This window comes from Bufo gargarizans, chromosome 4 (assembly GCF_014858855.1).
Source record: "Bufo gargarizans isolate SCDJY-AF-19 chromosome 4, ASM1485885v1, whole genome shotgun sequence".
NCBI classification, from domain to species: domain Eukaryota; kingdom Metazoa; phylum Chordata; class Amphibia; order Anura; family Bufonidae; genus Bufo; species Bufo gargarizans.
The window spans coordinates 451,839,279-451,863,311 of NC_058083.1; the positions used below are offsets into that span (position 1 = coordinate 451,839,279).

Sequence of the window (24,033 nt, forward strand, 5' to 3'; positions counted from 1 at the left end):
AGGCATGCTCAAGGCTGGCAGCGAAACCAATGAGAGTGCAGCCTACCGCTTATGGAAGGGAGTCATGCACAAGGCCGGCAGCGAATCCATTGAGAGTGCAGCGTTCCGCTTATGGAAGGGGGACGTGCACATGGCCGGCAGTGAACCCAATGAGTGCAGTGTTCCGCATATGGAAGGGGGACGTGCACATGTTTTATACCCATGGCCGACAGCGAACCCAGTGAGAGTGCAGCGTACCGCCATAGAAGGGGGATACACACATGGCCGGCAGGAATCCAGTGAGAGTGCCGTGCTCCTTGAGGGGTCATGTACATGGCCAGCACCGTATCTGGTGAGAGTGCAATTCTTCTGCCCCAGAAGGGGGTCATGCACCTGTCCGGCATTAAATCCAGTGAGAGTGATGCACATGGCCAACCTGTAACTGGAGAGGCGACGTTCTGCCTATAGACGGGGCGCCTGCCTTTGGTCAGCGCCGCATCCCGGGAGATGGCAAGGGTCCGCCTAGAAGGGGAACATGTAGCTGGCCAGAACCGCAGCAGAGGAGCGCAACATGCCGCCTACGGAAGGGGGGCATAGCGTGCGGCCAGCACTACTGCATCAGGCTGCAGCGTCCTGCGCAACCATTCCGTTTTTAAAAACACAGCCACTCTGAGGCAAAAAAGGGGCCACCATACAGGGGCACAATCTCACACAGGCCCACCAGGAAGCCCAGAACATAGAGGGTGTCCTCTAGATGGGAGCCGGCCCCTGGTGGCCGGTACCCAACAGGTTAACAAAACATCCGGCCTAGGGGGCGGCGCTGCGATCCCCTGGGGGCGGGGGACCTCCAGGCGGGAAGAATTCGCGCCGCGAGAAGTTCCCGCCCCCTCCAACTGAGGCTGGAAGTTTGTGGCCTAGTAGGCCGAGAAGCCGGGGCCTAGATTTTCGCGGCGCCCGGCCGACCGGGAGTACCGGCGGTCGGCCGGGACCGGGAGGGAGCCGGCTGACGCATGCACTAACGGCCCGCGGGTGCCCACCCCGCGGGCCGGCAGAGACAAAGGGCCGGATTGCGGCCGTGCAGGCCGAAGCCTGGGTCAAAGGTTTGCGGCACCCGGCCGGGAGCCGGCAGACGCATGCACTAACGGCCGCGGGTGCCCACCCCGCGGGCCGGCCGAGACAAAGGGCCGGATTGCGGCCGAGCAGGCCGAAGCCTGGGTCAAAAGTTTGCGGCTCCTGGCCGACCAAAAGCCTCAACAGTCAGCCGGGGCCTGCTGGAGCATCGCGCTCAGTACATGCAGGCAGTGAGGGCCTTGCGTCCGGCAGCTTCTGGAGCCGGCAGCTTCTGGAGCGGGCCCTTGGCCCTAGACACCGGTAAGGAGGGCGGGGGGGGGGGGGGGGACCCTGAAGTCCAGCACTGCACCCCCTGCCCTAACGGCGCCCGTGGAGGAGGGACAGGGCAGTCAGCGAGGGCCCCCTGTACTGAATCTGCGACCGGTAAGGGGGAGGGCCGGCATAACCCCTGTGTCAGAGGCAGCTAGGAGCGGGTCTCCGGTCCTAAAGCAGAATTCCTCCACAGCCATCCATTGCTCACCCCTGTGCAATGCCCTATGAAGGGGCAGTGTATAGTCGCCCCGCGGTCACCAGTATGGTGGTGGTGTGGGGCTATATGATTATTGGGCAACAGCTGGATATGAGAGACAGCCCTGGAGCCAGAAAATGGCTGTTCCCAACGACACCTCAGGGTCCAGCAGGGACCAGTATGGGGGTCCAGCACGCAGGAGACCGGGGAGGGAATGAGGGGAACGTAGGGCTGGAGAAGCCTCTCTCTTACCACAGCCGTCTTCACCCTCGGTCCGTTCCAGCAGGGTCGCCCCTTCAGCTACTGGCACCGTAGTGGCAGGACGCTGGAAGAGGGACTTGGCGTGCGGGCGACCCTTGCGCTGGCGGGATGCAGGGGAGCTGGGCTGCCCTGGTCCACCTTGCCTTCTGTGGGGGAGGCAGCAGTGCGGATGACCGGCACTGGCGCAGCTCGACCCCGGGAGAAACAGAGAGGTCTAGTGCGACTCTGTTGTCCCTGATGATCTGAAGAAAAAGACAAAAGCAAAAAGCAAAAATCAAAACTAAAAACCAAACAGGAGAAAAACAGCCCTGCAGTAGCAGGGAGTGTCTTGCCTCCTTGGACACTAAGCAAAAACTGGCAGTCTCTCTCTCCAGGCTGAGGGTATAGCTGTGGAGGAGGGGCTTAACAGTTCTTACTTAGTGTCACGCCTCCTAGGGAGATGAGCTATACCCAAGGTCTTCTGTGTCCCCCAAGGAAATTGGGCGAGAAATAAGAATTAAAAATAAAAATAAAATCGTAGAATATAAAATCCACATTATAAAATAAATACATGTGTGTCTTCCTTACTTCAATGTCCAATAAACCAATCTCCCCAGAAGGAGGTTTAAAAGAAGCCAACATTTCCAACAAATCAAACAACGTGGTGAGATGAGGTTCTTGTAGTAGGAGAAGCATGGGGATATTTTCCTTCTGTGGTGGGGGCAGACATGAGGCAGGAAGCTGCACACCTTCTCCTTTTCTTTCCCGACGTGGTGCACCCAAAGACACAAAGACCATCTGATGAAGGACAAGATTATTACACATATTACAATGGGGTTTTGTTTTGTTTTTTAAACTGTAGATTTTTATTAGTACAAATGTACATATTTTCAATAATACATCAAAGCACACGTAGAGTCACTTAAAAGGTCCACGGAGATGGGGAAGAGTACAAGAACAGTTTATGCAGCAGTCCAAATACCCTATCTATGATCAATACGCATTCCTATAAAAAATAGAGTAGTGGCAGCAATTCTCTCAGGAGAAATCCTAAAAGCAATTTCCACCAGAACCTCTGGAAACAGGTCAGTAAATAAACCAAATCATATAGAAGCAAGTCTCCAACTTGTGGTTACACCTCTCAGCAGACAGTGGCAGTGCTGGGAGTTATAGCCCTGCAACCACTAAATATCCTGGAGGCTGAAGGTCACTGCTTTTTGATAAACAATGATTAAAACATTAAAAGGTTATTCTGGTTACATCAAGGGAATAAGATCAGTGGGGGTCTGAAGGTTGAGACCCTCACGAATCATGATAAAGGGGGGGCTCTGTACCCCGCAGGGATCGCCGAGATGAACAGAGTGGCAGGTGTGTTGCTTTATTTAAAAAAAAAAAGAAAATGGGGTAAAATTCTCCACTTGGAAATACCTGCATATCCTTAAATCCCAGCTCATGAAGGGTCTTCTCATCATAATCTGTTGTTAGTTCATGACCTGATGAAATCATGCGAACTGGACCCATTAGGCCACCTATTCAAAAAACATTAAAAATAGCCTTATATTATAACACAAATTACACATCAAATCCTATAATTCAAATGTGTTAATCCAGACAAATGCAAAAAAAAAAACAAAGAAACAAAAAAAAAAAAAAAAAAAAAAAAGAGGCAGATGCAAATTGGTTGATATTAGAGAAAAAAAAAAAATAATACTTCCAGGCTAAATATGGCAATAAGAATAAATACAGTTCCTTGAAAAGGTATTCACATCCCGTGAACCTTTCCACTTTATCTCACATTACACCCACTAAGGCTACTGTCACACTGCCGTTTCTGGGTGCGCCTGTGAGATCCGTTTCAAGGCTCTCACAAGCGGCCCAAAAAGGATCCGTTCAGAATGCATCAGTTTGGCTCCGTTCCGCCTCCATTCCGCTCTGGAGGCGGAAGTTTGGGCATCCGCCTGGCGATGCAGAGCCAAATGGATCCGTCCTGACTTACAATGTAAGTCAATGGGGATGGATCAGTTTACAATGACACAATATTGTGCAATTGTAAACGGATCCGTCCCCCATTGACTTTCAATGTAATTCAGGACGGATCAGTTTGACTTGCACTTAGACTTTTTTTTTTAACAGAGTAATGCAGACGGATCTGTTCGGAACAGATACTAGCGTTTGCATTATAGGTGCGGATCAGTCTGTGCAGATACCAGACTGACCCGCACCTAAACGCAGGTGTGAAAGTAGCCTAACTAAAATGGATTTTATTGGTATTTTATGTGATAGACTAAAACAAATTGGACAGTATGTGTGAAGTAAAAAGAAAAATTATACATGGTTTTTAAAATTTTCAAAAATCTGAAAAGTGTGGCGTGCATTTGTATTTAGCTACCTAATGAGACCCCTAAATAAAATCCATGTGACCAATTGCCTTCAGAAGTCACCTAATTAGTAAACAGACTCCACCTGTGTGTAATTTATTATCATTATAACTACAGCTGTTCTGTGAAGGCCTCAGAGGTTTATTAGAGAATATTCATGATCATACAGCATCATGAAAACCAAGGAACACACCAGACAGGTCAGGGATAAAGTTGTGGAAAAAAGTGTATAGCAGGGTTAGGTTATAGAAAAAAAAATATCCCAGGCTCTGAACAGCTCACGGAGAACTGTTCAATCCATCATCTGAAAATGGGAGTATGGCAGGCACAACTGCAAACCTACCAAGAGGTAACCGTCCACCTAACCTGATGGCACAGGCAAAGAATGCACTAATTAGAGATGCAGTCAAGAGGCCCATGGTCACGCTGGAGAAGCTGCAGTGATCCACAGCTCATGTGGGAGAATCTGTCCAGAGGACAACTATTAGTAGTGTACACCACAAATCTGGCCTTCAAGGAAGAAAAGCAAGAAGAAAGCCATTTTTGAAAGCAAGCCATTTTTGAAAGCAAGCCATAAGAAATCCAGTTTTCAGTTTGCCAAAATCCATGTAGAGGACATAGCAAACAGGTGCTCTGAAGGTGCTCTGGTCAGATGAGACCAAAGTTGAACTTTCTGGCCTAAATCCAAAACGTTATGTGTGGCAGAAAACGAACAGTGCACATCACCCTGAACACATCATCCCCACTGTGCAACATGGTGGCAGCATCATGCTGTGGGGGTGCTTTTCTTCAGCAGGGACAGGGAAGCTGATCAGAGTTGAGGGGAAGATGGATGGAGCTAAATACAGGGCAGTCCTGGAGGACAACCTGGTAGAGACTGGAGGGGAGGGTTCACCTTCCAGCAGGACAACAACCCTAAACATACAGCCAGAGCTACAATGGACTGGTTTACATCAAAGCATATTCATGTGTTAGAATGGCCCAGTCAAAGTCCAGACCTAAATTCTATTGACAATCTGTGGCAAAACTTGAAAATTGCTGTTCATAGATGCTCTCCATCCCATGCAACTGAGCTTGAGCTATTTTGCAAAGATGAATGGGGAAAAATTTCAACCTCAAGATGTGAAAAGCTGGTAGAGACTTTCCCTCAAAAGACTTTAGGCTGTAATTGCAGCAAAACATGATCCAACAGAGTATTGACTCAGGGGCGCTGAATACAAATACGCACTTCCCAGATATTTATAAAAAATTACGAAAACCATGTATCATTTTATTTTCATTTCACACATACTTGCTAAATATGTGTATATCACATAAAATCTCAATAAAATCTATTTAAGTTAGTGGGTGTAACGTGAAAAACTGGAAAAATTTAAGGGGTATGAATACTTTTTCAAAGCACCGTAGCTGGATTGACACTCCATCTCCAGAAATCCAGTGCCTATAACTTGTGATACTATATTGTCCAAGAAAGGAATCCATACCCCTCATGAATATGCTCAATGAATCAACTATCACAACCTCCTTTGGCAGAGAGTTCCATGAGATGGCCTTACACTAAAGAATCCCGTCTACTCCCAGGCAACTTTTCAACTGTTATTGAAATTCTGCAATAGTCGCAAGGTTGCCTTGAGACCACCACCTCCCAATTTGGCAAAAATACTTTTTGTAGTCAATAGTCAGTCTGGAATTTCAGAACAAATGTGGGGAATACACATGGTAAAGAACGAGAAACACTAGAAACGTTCAACACACACAATCCCATAGTGTGAACAGGGGGAAGCTGAGGAACAAGCATGAGAATTTGGGGCAGGCCCAGGTCACATACAGAAAGTAGTCCATCTATGAGGTGGTCTCTGATCCTTTACAGAAAGTAATCCATCTATGAGAACAGTGCCAGATCCTACAGACAATACCCTACGATGTCAGGTTTTCTACATTTGAGTAAAACTTTCTACAAAAAACAAAACAAATATGTAATAATTTTCAGCTGCTCAACTACAATACTTTCTGGTGCTCTAGGGCACTTTTTCCCAGTGTTACAGAGTCTCATGTGTTTTTCATCAAAGTTAGATGTACCATATGAAATGAAAGGGGTTATCCAATCCTTAAAAAAGCCCACCCATATGCAGGGCCCCCCACACTGAATATACTTATGCAGCTCTCGGTCCCCACACCACCGATGCTGCTTTTCCCCGTGCCCGGACGAAAACCTCCCGTGTTTCAGGGGTGGGGAGCCTCCCTAGCATCACCCACAATTCTAGGGAGGCTCGTCACCGTTACCACCTGCCATTGTCTGCCACCCGCAACCGGATGTTTTCATGTAGACAAAGTTAATACAAGGCACTTACTGATGTATTGTGATGGTCCATATTGCCTCCTTTGCTGGCTGAATTCATTTTTATCCAAGGGTTACAGAAACCACTACTGGATTACAAGTGCATAAGGCAATTACAAAATTAATCAAGCCAGCAAAGGAGGCAATATAGGCATCGAAAACACATTAGTAAGTGCATGTATTAACTTTTCCAAAATAATAAATGCTATTTGCTGAAGTGAGACCTAGCGTTTAAAGGAAAATGACAGGAAGAAACAGAATTATGATCTTATTAACTCTTTTTTAACACATACACTTACAAAAGGGAACAACTGGAAACTAACACACTTTAAAGAGGTTTTCTGGTTCTGGGATCTGACCCTCTGAACCTCCTTTGATCAGTTTGAAGGGGCCGCAAAGCTTGTGTTGCATTCTCTTCAAGGTTTACCTGCACTCCATCTACACTGTAACAGTGGTACAGTGTTATTGCAGCTTCCTCTCCCATTCACTGGAATGGCGGGAACAGTTGGAATCACACTGCACCTCCACTGCACAATAAACAGAGTGCAAGTAAACAATGAAGAGAACGCAGCAGGAGCATCGCAGGCCCTTCGTACAGCTGATCAGCGGGGGTGCCGAGAGCTGGACTTCCACCTATCTGAAATTGATGACCCACCCTATAACGATGAGATAAGCAAAATAAGTAATTATCCTAAAGGGGCGTGGCCTGCCCGGGAATGTGAGCAGCAGCAGCGCAAGTTGGCGCCTGCCGCCTTATTACAAAAGCCTGCTCCGTGGGCTTACCTGCACCTTCCTGGGACTGACCACAGCATCCCCGTTTCGGCATTCATAGCCCATTGCCCCTTTGGAGGGTCCCATGGCCAGAGGTGCCGCCAAAAAGAGCAAGGAGACAGCGGGAGGTGCCGAGCGCGGTGCGCAAGATGGCGCCGGCAAGCTCCTCACAGTTAAGAAGCCAGGCAGAGCAGATGGTGTGCCGGCAGCGGCACGAAGTATGGTGAGCTCCAGGGCACCACAGAAGATGCCAAAGCGGAAGGGGCCCTATATGGCAGAGAATTTGGAGGTGGAGGCAATTCACATTGAGAAGACTACAGCAGGAGGAGCCCAGGATGACAATATGGAGGTTGGTGCAGCAGGGGCTGAGGAGGCAGTTGTGGCAGAGAAGGAGGGGTCCATATCCCCCCAGAGTGCAGAGCAGACATTAAAAGATGTCTTCAGGGCAGTTTCCCAGTGTGGAGTGGCCCTGACAGCGTTACAGCAGCAAATGGGCTCCCTGAAGCAAGAGTTCTCCTTTATTCGGCATGACTTGCAGAAATTTAATAATAGTATTGTAGAGGTGGAGGGCCATGTCAGTGAGGTGGAAGATAAGTTGCCCCCTCTAACCAGGGCATCCCGCACTCATGAACAGCAGATCTCAGCATTAATCGCCAAGACTGACGATCTAGAGAACCGCCTTAGACACAATAATGTACGACTTCTGGGGATCCCTGAAAAAGTTGAGGGACAAGATCCTACGTCCTACTTTGAAAGCTGGCTTAAAGAAATTTTCGGTACCGAGGTGCTTTCCCCACTATAAGCGGTGAGTCCCAACCAAACCGCTGCCGCCGGGATCGCCTTCACGACCCGTTCTGATTAAGTTACTTCACTGCAGAGACTGGGATGCCATTTTACAGGCAGCCAGAAATCGTCCTTATATCACCATTAATGGGAAAACAATTGCGTTCTTTCAGGACTTTTCCCTCAGAGGTCCAAAAAAAAGCGGAGCCAGTTCTTGGATGTCAAGCGACGCCTTCGTTCCTTGCAAGTGTCCTATTCTATGATGTACACAGCACGTTTGTGGGTGGCTGCTCTGGGATCTGTTAATTTCTTCAGTACACCGAAAGATGCGGCCTCGCTGATTGACCAGCATGAACGTCAGCTGCGACAGGAGGAGAGATGATGGATGTCCGTTTATTTCAAGTTTGTACCCTTGGTCATCACTGAGCGACCTGTTAGGTTACCCCTCTACTGTTCTACTACTGAACTGCCCACGGAGCACGGGTATCCTTTTATGGCGGGGGGAAAATCTCGCTCAGCAGTAGTAGAAAGTTTGAAACGTTTCTTATATGTCTGGTTTCAAGTAGGACTTGTGCCTCAGCCTGTTGGATGATGTAACGCAGGCCCGATTTTCTGGTTACGGTTTTTGTTGCTCTCTGTTACCGGGGACTTTTTATAGCATGTTCGTATTGATGCTCTATCTGTGATATCATGCCTGCTTATTAGTACTGCACCGCCATTGTATTGCTTCCATCTTCAATGATCCCATTATTATAACCGAAACAATCATCAAAAAAGATGAAAGGCTATGTGTGAGAATATACTCAATATTTACCAAAAAACAGAAACACACATATATGATAATACATTTTATTGGATGACATTATAAAAGACAACATATAAATAAATGATTTGTATGGATATTAAATAGCAGTAATGCAGTTAGCGCCGCGAATCAGCAGCTCACCAGTAGGTACAGTAGGGTCCCCTTGAAAAAGCATAGCGAAACGCACATCGGGGTGCGCTCTCCAGAGGTCCAAGGTGTTGTCCCCTACTATACTTAATCAGGATTTGTCAGTTGTTGTTATTAAGCTCCATATGGGTCCCTTCAAGCAAGTGGTTTTCCATGCTATTTGTTTTGCCCTTTTTCGGTTGCTGTAACTTCAGTGGTTTTTGCCTGCATTTATTTACCTGGATCATTGTAACATACTCCCTCCTTTGGCTTGCTGAGGAAGGTTTTCTGTCTCCTCATGCATGTTGCTGCTAAGCCATACGGAGTGGGCTTTAGGGGGTATTGTCACCTTGTGTACCTACTGGTGAGCTGCTGATTCGCGGCGCTAACTGCAGTACTGCTATTTAATATCCATACAAATCATTTATTTATAGGTCTTTTAGGATGTCATCAAATAAAATGTATTATCATATATGTGCGTTTCTGTTTTTTGGTAAATAATGCTCCTATTCTGTTATGTTATCAGCTGGGTCATATTTCTGACGTCTAAGTATTGCTAATGTATTTAATATTGTGATCTGGAATGTGCGTGGCTTGGGTGACCCATCAAAGCGATTTTCCGTGAAGGATTATCTGCGGCCGTATTTTCCCCCTATTGTATGTTTGCAAGAAACCCATTTTACGAAGGAGGGGGCACATGCATTGCATAGGTCATGGATGAGTCATACTTTCCATTCAGCGTTAAAGGGACTCTGTCACCACTTTCTAACCCCCACTTTTAAAACTATTGTTCTGTCCATGGAGCCCTTGTGATTACTAAGATGTTGTTAAAAGCTAAATCTGCTGGCTCGTTTTGATAAAAAAACCTTTTATCTGACCTGTCAGTCATGTAGATAAGGTGCCCAGGGCGTTTCTCATGGTCCGAAGATGCCGCCGCCGTTGGTGCCCAGCTCCTCCTCCGCTCTGATCAGCGCCGCCTGAATGTGAAGAAATACGCCTCCGGCTCTCCCTCAGTCCCCCCTCCTTATTTTCTACGATCCTGCGCACAGGCCTGTGCAGGCTTTTCGATTCAGCCTCATTGAGCGAAGTGCGCATGCGCGCGCGCACTTCGCTCAATGAGGCTGAATCGAAAAGCCTGCACAGGCCTGTGCGCACGCGCGGGATCGTAGAAAATAAGGAGGGGGGACTGAGGGAGAGCCGGAGGCGTATTTCTTCACATTCAGGCGGCGCTGATCAGAGCGGAGGAGGAGCTGGGCACCAACGGCGGCGGCATCTTCGGACCATGAGAAACGCCCTGGGCACCTTATCTACATGACTGACAGGTCAGATAAAAGGTTTTTCTATCAAAACGAGCCAGCAGATTTAGCTTTTAACAACATCTTAGTAATCACAAGGGCTCCTTGGACAGAACAATAGTTTTAAAAGTGGGGGTTAGAAAGTGGTGACAGAGTCCCTTTAACTAGCTATTCCTGAGGGGCGAGTGTCCTGGTCCATAAATCAATTCCCTTCCAGGTCGAGTATCGACCCTGAAGGTTGTTTTATTTGCATACGCTATACTATCTTCACTCAGGAATATCTACTGGTATCACTATATATACACCTCCACCGTATAGCAGTGCGGTGTTAAGAGGTGCATTGACATTTATTAATGGTAACCCTTATATACCTGTTATTATGGTGGGAGATTTTAACAATACATTTCACCCCTACTGAGACAGATATGGGGGGCACGGGCAGATGCCGAGGGCCCTGTATCAGCCTTTGGTAGATTGTTGGAGGAGGCGACTGATAGATTTGTGGCGTACCCGACATCCCAATGTACGCCAGTTCTTTTGCTATACCAGATCGCACAAGGCTTTATCACGTATTGATCTGGCACTGGGATCTAAGTTGGTGAGCAGACAGGTGGTGGAGGTGAAGTACTTGGCTAGGGCTTTGTCTGACCATTCCCCTTCCTCTTGCGACTGTCCGCTTCGCCGTGGTTCCCATTTCTCAACGGCTGTGGACGTTTAATTCCTTCTGGTTACAGGTAATTGACTGTTCATATATTAGTTCTACTATACAGGAGTATTTTTTAATCTGAATGCTGGCTCAGCCGAGGGCAGGGTGGTATGGGACACCATGAGGGCTTGCCTAAGGGGGGTGCTTATTCAAGGAATTAATAGGGCCAAACTTAAAAGCCAACAGGTAGGAGAATTTTTGAGAGACCGGGTTGGGGTGACAGAGGCAAACTTTGTGAAGAAGGGCGATCAGCTGTCTTCATCTGGTCTGGAAGGAGGCACAGGATGCATATAACTCACATGTTGTGGAACTTGCCCAGACAAAGCAATCCTTTCAGCAACATGAGTATTATGATGAGGCGGAGAAGGCGGGCCACCTGCTAGCCTTTGTGGCAAGGGCACAGTCCACGTCTGCATATCTCACTGCTCTACAGGGTGTGGATGGAACGGAAATTGTGGATAGCCAGGCAATAGTGTCTGTCTTTGGCTCCTTTTATGCCGATTTGTATCAGTCACGTATAGGTTGTGATAGGGATGACATAGCATCATATTTACGTGGGGTACCCTTGCCTAGGCTGTCAGATTGCGATAGAGCGTACCTTAATGGTCCGTTACAACTGTCAGAAATTGAGGAAGCAGTATCTTCCATGGCTAATAATAAATCACCGGGTACTGATGGGCTGCCAGTAGAAATTTTTAAGTAGTTTGGAGATATTTTACTACCTCAGTTGCTGAAGGTATACCAGGAGGCCTCAGAGAAGGGGGCGCATCTGGCATCCATGCAGGAGGCCATTATAGTTGTTCTCCCTAAGCCAGGAAAAAGCACTCTTCCCGGATTCCTACCGACCTATATCATTGTTGCCCACTGACAAAGATATTGGCTAAGGTGTTGGCTCTGAGCCTCTCTAAGGTCCTTTACTCCATTATACATATGGATCAGTCTGTTTTTTTGCCAGATTGGTTAATATCAGACGTCTATATCTTAATATGCAGATTCCAGTGGACAACCCAGGGGGATAGGGTCACCTGTTCCCTGGATGATGCTAAAGCATTTGATAGCGTTGGGTGGGATTATCTGCAGGAGGTACTAGAGAGGTTTGGGTTAAGGGATAGTTTCATAGCTTGGGTGCTGTTGTTATATACGAGGCCTACAGCGCGGGTGAACGGATGACTATCAGAGGGATTCCCGCTATACAGGGGAACCAGGCAAGATTGTCCTTTATCTCCTTTACTGTTTGCCCTGGCCATCGAGACATTGGCGACTATTTATTAGGAGTCATGACGGGATCACAGGGTTTAGCCGAGGCGGGTCACAGGAGAAAATTGCATTATATGCGGACGATGCCTTGCTGTTCCTGGCCGAGCCTACGGAGTCCCTACCGGAGGTTATGGAGGTGATGGGTGCTTTTGGGCGCTACTCTGGCTTGGTTCTTAATTGGAGCAAATCGTCCCTCCTCCTTATGGATAATGTGGATGATTCTGTGACTTATACTCAGACAGGATTGCAGGTGGTGAGAGAATTTAAGCATTTGCGGGTGGTGTCTAGGAGACTAGGAAAATGCATGTATGGTCCAAGTTACAGCTGTCAGTAGTAGGACGGATTAATCTTATTAAAGATGATCTGGATGCCACAAGTACGGTACTTTATCTGCTACATAATTCCCCAATATGGCTGCCTCAGGTTTTTTCAGGGTGGATAAAAAAATCAATGATTAAAAAAAAAAAAAAAAAAATCAGATTTTTTTTTATTTAAATCAGATTTTTTTTATTTAAATCAGATTTTTATTTTTATTTAAATCAGATTTATGGCTCTACCGTCATAAAATGCTTTTTGAGGAAAATATTTTACCATCCAAAGGTTATTTCATTATGAAATAAAGATTACTTTTTTAATTATGTAGAATAAGGCTGTGTATGTTTAATTTTTTTGTTAAATTCCATTAATCCATTCACAATGTCATGCTCTTCCAGAGGTTTTTGTAAGATTACTGGGTAGTTTCTCGGCCTACAAGATATTATCACAGATGCTTGGTTTAATTTTGGAGTTCTCAAAACTGAATTTATAAAACATGAAATGAGTTGAGAAAAAGATCTTAATCCTCACTTCTACAAACCTATAAATACAGAATCAACCCCTTCAGTGCTAAGTTTAAAGTTCAGTGAATAGAATATAAACAATATTTTTCTGATTGTTTGGAGTGGAATAGATCTGCACAAGAAGAAAGTGAAACTAAGTGTAAGGAGGAAAAGGCAAGCAGACAAGGAGTACTACAAAATGAAAGTGAAACTTTCTGAGCACAGTACTGCACAGCCACAGACAGACAAGTCTTTGGATCTTTTTGCGAGTATGACCTGAGGTTTATCACATTCTTTCCTTGGAGGAAAAAAACTATAATGGCAGTAGGCCGTAAAAGATACCCAGTTTGGCAATATTTTAATGGAGTTCCTTTACCTATCGGTAAGGCAGGCATGCGTGCAAAATGCAAACACTGCAACAAAGAAATGCAAGGCCTGGTGGCCCGAATGAGGCAACATCATGAGATGTGCTGTGATGAAGATGACCAAAGAAACATTTTTCTCCTTCCTAAGTACAACAGAAAAAATGTCCAAATATGAATCTTTATGTAAAAAACTGATTTAAATCAAGCCTTACTGACTAGAGATTTATATAGTGATTTAAACCGGTTTGATTTAAATCAAATCCACCCTGGGTTTTTTCACACAATAAATATTGTTTAGGGCAGGGTTCCCCAACTCCAGCCCTCAGAGCCCACTTGCCAGTCAGGATTTAGGAGTGTCCCGCAGAATGAATACCTGTGGTAAATCCGGATGGATGGACACTAATTATATCAGCTGCCCAATACTAAGGAAATCCTGAAAACATGACTGGTTGGTGGGCCCTGAGGACTGGAGTTGAGGACCACTGGTTTAGGGAGCTTATATGGAAAGGGGGCTCGGCGCGGCTGAGGTTAGACACTGCAAAGAAGTAAAGCCGATGGGGGATTGGCTCTTCCGAATCCGTGGGTGTACTTCCTGGCTGCTCAACTTCAGCATATGCAGGGTTGGGAAAGGGGGAGGAAGATACCCAAAATAGGTTACTGAGGGGATTCCTGCCGGTACCCAACCTATATGAAGCGTTAGAGGCAAATAAGCGGAAAATGTCAGGTCTGGCATTCCCTAAACTACTCCTAATGGATAAGACGTGGTGGAAAGTGAGGGACATACAAGGCATAAATTACATCATGCAGTATACTTCCATTATAGACACTCCGTGGTTGCCACATCTGGGATCCCTGCAGGGTATGGGGGGGTGGGCATCATAGGGGTATTATCAGAGTTCACTAACTTCTTGACCAAAATGATCTTAAAACTTATGAGCAACTTCAGAGGGAAAATGGTTTACTGTCCTCTGAGTTTTATAGGTATTTACAGTTACACCATGCTTTCCGGGCTGACCATGATGACGGTATGTTGAGTACTGTACATCAAAACAAAATTATTCCCCTGGTAGACCGGAGGAACTCTACGTCTGGCGCCATCTCCCTGCTCTATTGGGCTATATTGGACCGATTTCTGCAAGAATACCCAGTGATCAGTAGGGCAAAATGGGAAGTAGAGATGGGACCGTTAGAGGAAAATAAGTGGCAGGAGATATTGGAGAGGACTCCACAACTCTCACTCAGTGAAGCCCACAGGTCGTCACAATTGTACACGATTCATCGGGTTTGCAAAACTCCTCAGTTTTTGTTTAATATAGGACTCCATTTGGACTCCCAAGTGTCCTTGATTTGGGGAGGAGGATGCGGCATACTGCACATGCTGTGGTCATGCTCGGCCCTGGGGGGCTTTTGGCGCGCTGTGCTGCATCTTATTGACTCTCTATATGAAGATACATTGGAGTTACAATGTTTTCATCCAAGTATATTGATGGGAGCTTTCGAGGGGAGGAGCATGTATTTAGTAAGCTGAAATGTTGGTGTGGTTGGGAGGTGAGGGGGGTGGCGGATGGAGAGCATCATCGGGATATTATGTCGGGGGAGGGAAAGAGGACGTTGGGGTTTTCTGTATGTAAAATTCAAAATTTGTTAATAAAAACTACTTTTTTTTTCACATTTCTGGAAGTTGTTCTGTGATAACTAAAACACGCTGATACATTCTGCATGCAACCTATATAGACCAATACTGTCTGTTTTACTCATTGTGATTGTCCCACGATTGATTGTCCCACGAATAATTATTAATTTCCTGTAATTAAATTTTAATTATACCTACTAAGCTGTTCAATGAAATCTATCTGTAAAGCGCCAACTGCCGGTTGCTCTTTTTCATATTTCTCTGTTCTGCTCACTTGGACTAAAGCACATGCATCCTTTATCAGCCACCAGCTGCAAGGACACGTCCCCTACACCGATAGCTTGAAATAAATGTAGCAGAACAATTGGAACACTTAATGAGAAGATCTCTGGATCCATGTGAGGTACAGGGCTGGTTCTAGCTGTGTTAGAACAAGGTTGTCATGTACTAGATGCATGTTTTACATTATGCATGGGATAACCCAAAATGTCTACCCAATCACAATACTCTAAAAGATAATATTACAAGTATAAGAAAGAAAACGTATAAGTAACTAAAAATAAAGACTTTTTTTGCGGCAGAACGTAAAAAGGTTTTCCGAGTTAAAGGTATCGATGACCTATCCTTAGGATAAGGTAATGCTAGAATGGTTGTGGATTTGAAACCTGGCACCCCCACCGAAAAGAAGCCACCAGAACTAAACACAGAACAGAGTCAGAAGCACAGTTCTGTCCGCTGTAGTGGAAATGCCAAATCACGGTAGCTCGGCATACAAATGAATGGCAGCTGAGGGGCATTAACCCTTCACCGCCAATATACATAGAATATGTTTTTCTGCGTTTCTGGCTACATCCTTGTTAGTTTTTCTGCTAGAGACAGCTGATCAGTGGTGGTGCCCATTGAGCTGATATTCAGAGTACCCCAGAAACCCCTTTAAAGAGGACCTGTCATCTCTCCTGACATGTCTGTTTTAGTAATTACTTGAATTCCCCAAGTAATAACTATTCTGGAGCATCTATTGTTAAGACTATGATGTGACATTCCTTTATTATCCTGCTAAACGTTTTGAATTCCTAGCTGTCTGCAATTAAGTTCCAGATGGGTGTCACTCGTTGGGGGGGGGGGGTCCCTGCACAGTCTGACACAACCAGCACTAACTGGACAGTGTCAGACCTGAATTGGCAACACCCATCTGGACCTGCAATGCAACTGCTAGTAAGTTGTAGCTTCTAGCAGGATGAATAAAGGACTGGCACAACAGAGTCATAAGAACAGATGCTCCAGAATTGTTATTACAAGTGGGATGCACATAGTTTCTAGAAACAGAGGTGACCGTAAACCTAATTTAATTTAATTAGTAAACTGCTTACCAGGAAAATCCCCTTTCCGGCTACTCTGCCCAAATTCTTGAAGTTGGGGCTGCTGGTTCATCTGATCTTTCTGTAAGTTTTCATACCAATGGGTTACTTCTGCCCGCAAGTCAGCTACTTGGTCACTTGGATACATTTCTATAGTCATCTAAGGTACAAGAAAGTCCTTGTTAGCAATGAGCTGATACAAGCCTATGCAAAGAATGTATAGTAGCACCCTGACCTTGTCTGGAAGTCCTGCTGGCTGGCACACAATTCGTAGAGGTAACGACTGCTTATCATTCAGCGCCTTTAAGTGACTACTAATACCAGTGCCTTCAATCTGCCATTGCCTTAAATGATAGGCAAACCTAGCAGAGAAACAAAACAGCAAAGCTAAAAGAATGCATTTATGTATGTACCCTACAACACAGATCATTAGCATTTCTAATGTACATATACTGTACATACAGAGTTAAAGATGAAATTGCGATTCAAGTAAAGAAAAAAAAAAAGGCCAAGAACTCATCGCCATGTACTGGAGCTACAATATTTTAGAAAAACAGCTAGGTCAATAAAAAAGACCCAAAGTTTGGTGACTCGTCACTGGTTTATGCTGCTCTTAGTGAGGACAACATAAATTTGGTGACCGAGTCCCTTTAAAAGAAAAACGGTCACCATGGACAGCTCAAACGATACATTAAGAATATGTTGATTTTTTTTTTTTTCTGCTCACTTACATTCCTATAAACAGATGGTATGGTGAAAAAGTTATACGTCCAAATTAATAAATCAAGAAAATATAATTAAGGACGTTAAAACTCAAAACAATTTTTTTTTAATGTTACTCAATATGAAAAATACAAGGGGGTGTATAACCTCCAATCGTGACAGATGGATAAAAAACAGGGGTACAGGCCAGGTGTCAAGTGAAACACCTAGGGCAGTCTGTGGCGTATAATTTATGTATTGCCACAATAACACGCCGAGGGGCCTGGGCACTTGCCGAACCTCATTAGCATACGTTTTAAAGGTCTTTTTTGGAAGATCTCGGCGAGGGACAGCACAAATAAATAAAGGTACCATTGTAATGAGGGCACAGGAGTCTATAACCTGATCTGGGCGGTCTAAAAGGCACAGATTAGGTGACAGACTCCCTTTAAAATATACTCAACAAACACTGATTATTCTATTGAGAATGTGGCAATCACAATCATCCTCCTAATGTGGGGCCCATATGCATACTGCTGTATCCCTCTATAACAGCAAGAGGTTTAGGTGTTCAGGGTATGATCACACAAGACAATCCAGCTGCTGAATTCCCATCACGGAAATTAAATAGCAGGTTTTACCTGAAATCTAATGCTGCAAAAAACAAAAACTCAAAATGGCTTTTTTTTTTTTTTATGAGGCAGCAATGCTTTTGGAATCACAACTGATCTCCTCCTGCTTTTCACTGTGGATTTTATGTGTACAGTGTGGATCAGATTTCTGCAAATCTCCTCCACTTAGCTGGTGCCATAAATGTAATAGATTTTATGCACACAATTCCACTGCAGCCAATTAGGGTCACATGAGGCCGTATCCTAAAAGTAACATGTATTTATCACAGCTACTTACCGTCTCCTGAAAGCTTCAAGGTGTGTTTTCAGCATCAATAGCCCTCGTTCAATGATAGTGAGGCTAGAATGTGCATCCTGCTCCAGATTACTGGAGGCAAGCATAAGGCTCTCCATACATTTACTAATAAACTCGTGTTCTTTCTCTAGCACCGTTTTTCCTAAAACAAAACAATGAACGCAGAGAAAAATGAAAACGTTTAAATTTTACACATCTGGGAGTATATTTCATTTTTATCTACAACTAAAAACAACTAGGTTATCTTAATTATCAAAAGTTATTCTTACCATTAATATAGTATGAATTAATGTATTGTATTGCAGCACGGCTGACGTCTCCAGAGTGTGCTCTTAAAGCAATGCCCCAAAACTGGTCCATTCCACATAACTAGATAACGATCAAATAAAAACGGATTTATTAAACAAGTCATAAGTGAACGTGCTCTACAGGGCCAGAAGGACGTGGACAACCCTTCTCTAAGCAGTTGATTAGGACGTATCAGCCACATATATTGCAAACATGGAGCAAGCAAAGTCATACAACATGCATAGCTGATCATTAGTAGAATGGGCTGAAATACAAAGAGCTCACTGACTATTATCTTCGTACAGTTAGAGTAGTCCAGAGGTTCTCCTATCTGGACATGAACGGCATAACCAAAGGATAGGTCATAAATGTTCATCTGGAACCACCCCATTATCTTCTTCAATATTCTGCCCTTATATAGGTGCTCACCAGCTGCAAGTGTTGTAATTTTGTGCAAGGAGTGCCCAGGAGCTTTAAGATCTCTGTTTTCACAGGCAAAGCAAGCTCACAGAGCAAGACTATAATTGGTTATAATTACTACTAATTTCTAAATAGATTCTGAAAGGCATATTAGGTCAAGAACTGTTCTTTGGAGGCTTCATGACTAAATCTGGATTTACACAGCCCAACTTTTGAGCACATTATCTAGAAAGGGTAAACCTTCGAATGCCCATCTAAATGTGCTGCAGATCAGGCGGTGAACGAGCGAAACGCTTATTTATCAATTGAAATTATTGCTGGTGCGGACACCTCAAACTTAGTTTCTGGGCAGAAGATTGTGCTGCGTAAACAGCGATCTGCTGTCTATAAAACAGCTGTATGAGGATAATTGATAGCAGTAGCCATATCTCCTCATACTGTGGAACCGATTTCTGCATGTAAATGCAGTGCTTCACCTTCTCTATCAATCAGGCAATTGATGAGAAGGAATGGTTATAGTCTGAAAAATCCTATAGACATAGTGGCAGTGTCCAGCAGTCTTAGCACGGTAAAAATAGGAACAGGAACTGTAACAAAATTGGATTACAAAAGGGTAGTATAATTGTTACTTACCTCTGAATTTGACCCGCCATCATAGGCACTAGTTGCTAATCGAGCAAGATTGCACAGATGTTGAAAGAGGTTAAGGCCAGTCATGCTAATGGTTTCGGGTTTCAGTTGTGGCATCTACATATAAAATATATAATGTGTATATAAATATCTAGCTGAATATATTGTTAAATTCCTGAGGCTGTTGTCACAGACTGAAAACATTTTTGCATTTGTCTTTGCACTTTTTGGAGGAAACAAAACAAAAACCAGATGTGGAAAGCAGAAAGTCTATAGGAAACGTGAAACTAACTAGAAACAGTGCATGGTTTTGTGCATATTAATTAGAAAGTATAAGGAATTCAATTACCTTTTCTAAAAAGAGGTGCTTGTAAGTTTCCATTCCCATGGCATGCTGATCTTTGCTGCGCACTTGATTTAGGAACCAGTGTAAAGCATCGTCATAGCACTCCACATCTTCTACCAAGCAGTGCCACAGGATGTCCACTTGCTCTAAACTAAGCCCTGTCAGAATTGGGAAATACTTTTTAAAACTTACTAAATAAGCAAATCATCATTAACTCAAACTGGATAACTTTTTGGTAAAATACTGTCAAGTACAATCACATATGTGTAACAACACACAAAATAAAAAAATATATTGTTAGATTTAATTGCAGATGAGACATTGGTCAGGTAGAAGCACAGCAGAGCTTCTGCACTTGTGCTGCTAGTCGACAGCCAGGTGCACGGACTGCCAAAGGCCGGGCCTAATTTATGACAAGGCATATGCCTTGTCATAAAGTAGGTGCAGTCTTTGGTAGTACGTGGGGTTAGCATAGACGAGCGTATGACGCTGGTCTACAATATAATGGCCTATATGTTTAAATAATGTTACATATTTCACAAACTGTTGTGCATTTTCATACGTATACAATATTATCTAATGACATTATAATCAAAATGAATGCTCATCTCATTGCCTTTAAGAATAAAATCAGCCTGAACCAAAGTTCTATTATGTGGCTGAGGAAGCCAAGATGAGTACATGGCAAGTTCAGTTTATATAAAAAATAATTGTGAACATAAAACGGACATTGTATTTAAAAGTTATTACTAAAGATATGGGATTATCTGTAAGGAGTAAACCAACTTCCTAAGACATGTCTGTCTGGAGGGAACAAGGTTATTTCATGGATAAGCAATGACTTGATAAGGATTCATATCCTTGAGGCACACCTGAAGTATGAAGTTACATTTTTATATTCATAATTATATATCTGTATGGTATATTTAGTTTAAAACATATATTAATCAATAATTCATATAATGTGTTATGTGTAACAATGTATTGATTTATATAGATATTATACCATGTATTTATCATTTAGAAGGAATTGTAGAAGGTACAGAAACATTGAAGTTTATGTTAATTGGATTTCTGAGAAGAGTAAATGTTATTTCAAAATAATAGTTATTCATGGATGTAGGTAAGTGAAATGTACAAAGCAGTTATATAAAATTTTCGTCAAGTCAACCTATATTTCAAAAAGATAGGAGAAGACAGCCAACTCCAACAAGTCCAGGATATAGGTAATTAAAAGTGTCAGGAAAAGACCTTCCTCAATGATTTATGTTAAAAGTTCAAGGAGGTCGGGGGCGTGGCCTGAGAGCGCATGGAGTAGGTCGCACCGCTCATAGCTCCTGTCGGTATCCTGTTTTAATGTGTGGTAGCACCCGGCGGATTACTAGTCCTGTGTACCCTGGTGGGAGGAAAGTGACCGGAGAGTGCGGCGGTGATTGTGTGGGCTCCGATATGCCGAGGAAGTCGAGTAAGGTGCCGAAGTCCGACGGACTGGAGGTGGGCCAAGATGGCGCCGACGGAGGAGAGGAGACGGCGCAGCTGACGATGAGCCAGAGCGTGGCTGCTAAATTGAGCAAGTATGCTCGTGCCGATACCAGAGCGGGCGAGTGGGCTGAGGGAAAGGAGGCAGACATACATACCTCGTCTGATCTGGAGGACGGATCCCTTGATAGTGAGGCCCTGGATGCGGTGAACTGGCCGCCGCTGACTCCTGCAGGCGCAGTTAAAAGTAAAGTAGGCCCTAAGGCCGCGTCCAGTGAGGAGCCCACCTTGAAAGATATCATGGCTGCTGTGGCCAGCTGTAACAGTACCCTGAAGGTGCTCACAGTGCAAGTTGGCAGCCTGAGATCGGATGTGTCTATAATTAGGCATGACCGTCACAAGATTTCTGAGCGCACCTCTGAATTGGAGAAAAGGGTGTCCACGATTGAAGATGTAGTACAGCCGTTGCAAATGGCGGTGAAAACGACTGCTAAGGACATTGCTGCTTTATATGCCAAGACGGACGATCTGGAGAACAGGTCCAGAAGGAATAACCTGCGGATTGTGGGGGTGCCGGAAAAGACGGAAGGGGATAACGCCACAGAATTCGTGGAAAAATGGCTGCACCAACTGTTTCATGAGAAAGGCCTCTCTTCCTTATATGCGGTGGAGCAGGCGCACAGAGTGCCCATGCGGCCGCTGCCGCCCGGCAGGCCCCCTCGCCCGATATTGGCGAAGATTTTGCATTTTAAGGACCGGGACACTATTTTGCGGCAGTCTAGGGACAATGTGGAGATGGTCCTGAACGGGGTTAAAGTGTCCATATTCCCTGATTACTCGAATGAGGTGCAGCGGAGAAGAAGTAGATTCATGGATATAAAGAAAAGGCTGAGAGGATTTCAAGTCCAGTACGCTATGCTGTTCCCTGCTAAACTGCGTGTGGTGGCGTTGGGATCCACCAGATTTTTTGAGGATCCGGAGGAAGCGGCGCAGTGGCTGGACGTCCACGAGCGGCAATTGAGGAGTGGGGCCCTGGACACTTGAAAAAGGCTGAGATATGGTTTCTTATGCTTGATAGTAATATGTGTTTGCACTTTAAGGTTGCTTTGATGTTGCACCAGTTATGAAGTGTGTTATGCAATGCTACCGTATGGTAGATCCTGAGGAGGGAGTAGGTGGTTAAAAATGTATGATGTTTTTCTCAGATGTGGGGAGGATTCTCTACCCGAGAAAATGTGTTGTAATTTGTTATGATTGTAATAAGTTAGGGGGCGGCTTGCTCTGTTTGCCCCGTGTTAGGAATGGGGGGTGATGAAGGGGGGACTGAGATCCCCAGTTACGGTAACCTGATAACGGATAGGGGGGGTGGGGGTGGGGGGGAGGTAGGGGGGGGGAAGGGAGTAGTAAGTTAGATAGGAGTATGATGAAGGGTGGTATATATGAGTGGATGAGATGTGAGTGGGGTGTGTGTAGCAAATATGTTGGTATGTTTTACCATGACACCGGGGATTAAAGTTTTGAGCTGGAATGTGAGAGGTTTGGCTGATGCGAAAAAACGGCAAAGTGTCTTTCATTATTTGGGGCGCTTTCAGCCAGCTATTCTTTGCTTGCAGGAAACGCATTTGACTAGGGATACTGTACAATGGTTGAGCAAGAATTGGGTGGGTCAGGTGGTTCATGCGACGCATTCTTCACATTCCAGGGGGGTGAGTGTTTTAGTGCATAAGAGTATTAGGTATGAACATGTGCAGCAATGTGTGGATGGTGAGGGCAGGTTTGTCTGTATTGTGTGTAAGATTGATGGGATCCAGGTGGTATTAGTAGCGGTTTATGTGCCACCTCCATTCGCTTCCCCTTTAGTAAGGGCAATTATGTCGTTTGTGGCGGACTTCCCTGGGTTGCCATGGCTACTAGTGGGGGACTTTAACTGCACGCCGGATGACTCGATGGATAGATGTCGGGTGGAAGGTGGGGGCGGATCGCCTGGTAGTGCGGCCCTGAGAAATATTATGACTGAAGTCGGTTTGGTGGATGTGTGGAGAGTACGCAACCCCAATAGGCGCGAATATTCGTGTCGTTCTGCTACGCATCATTCATTGTCACGTATTGATTTGGCGTTGGTTAATGATTGTATGTTACCTCTGGTCCGGGGGGTTGTCTATCATCCCCGGTCGTTGTCTGACCACTCCCTGGTACAAATTGATCTGTGCTTGGGGGAGCTTGGACAGGGACCGAGGTTGTGGAAGTGCAATCCGCATTGGCTTAATGTATTGGGTGATTTATCTGAAGTTTCTATAGCGCTTAGAGAATACTTTGCGATTAATGTAGGGACGGCCTCAATTCACGGTGTCTGGGACGCTATGAAAGCGTTCTTGAGGGGAGTGTTAATTAAAGAGATTTGTAAGCATAAAACCAAGTCTAGGGAAGCAGATGTTAAGGTACATTTACTAGCGGCGGAAGCTGAAAGGGTGTTTAGCAGGGTGCCTTCCTTGGTTAATAGTGAGGCGCTGGCGGTTGCCCAGGAACAGTTGAGGTGTCACTTAATCCAGGCTGCGGAGCGGAAGCGTAGTTTTTACCGCCAACGATCCTTTGAAGAGGGTGAGAAGGTTGGGCATCTGCTGTCGGTCGTCTCTCAGGCCCAACGGGGATCTTCCTGCATACAGGAACTGAGGGATGGAAATGGGAACGGTAGGCAAGATACCAAGGGAATTTTGGATATATTACAGGGTTTTTATGTGTCACTGTATACATCTACTGTCCCTAGTTCTGGGGATGCGTTGAAAGTCTTTTTAGAGGGGGCACAGTTGCCG

The 24,033-nt window shown here is 44.9% G+C and overlaps 1 protein-coding gene across 3 annotated transcripts in view; it reads right to left on the reverse strand.

Moving 5' to 3' along the window:
- Positions 1 to 24,033, reverse strand: part of USP34 (ubiquitin specific peptidase 34) — a 216,570-nt gene that overhangs the window by 108,970 nt on the left and 83,567 nt on the right. For all 3 annotated transcript variants that reach the window (XM_044289323.1, XM_044289322.1, XM_044289321.1), the window contains 8 exons: positions 19,748 to 19,902; positions 19,402 to 19,515; positions 18,330 to 18,429; positions 18,043 to 18,202; positions 16,667 to 16,793; positions 16,444 to 16,591; positions 3,227 to 3,327; positions 2,387 to 2,596 (listed from right to left, as the gene is read on the reverse strand). In XM_044289323.1, the coding sequence (XP_044145258.1) occupies positions 2,387 to 2,596; positions 3,227 to 3,327; positions 16,444 to 16,591; positions 16,667 to 16,793; positions 18,043 to 18,202; positions 18,330 to 18,429; positions 19,402 to 19,515; positions 19,748 to 19,902 (1,115 nt within the window). The remainder of the gene's footprint in view (positions 1 to 2,386; positions 2,597 to 3,226; positions 3,328 to 16,443; positions 16,592 to 16,666; positions 16,794 to 18,042; positions 18,203 to 18,329; positions 18,430 to 19,401; positions 19,516 to 19,747; positions 19,903 to 24,033) is intronic.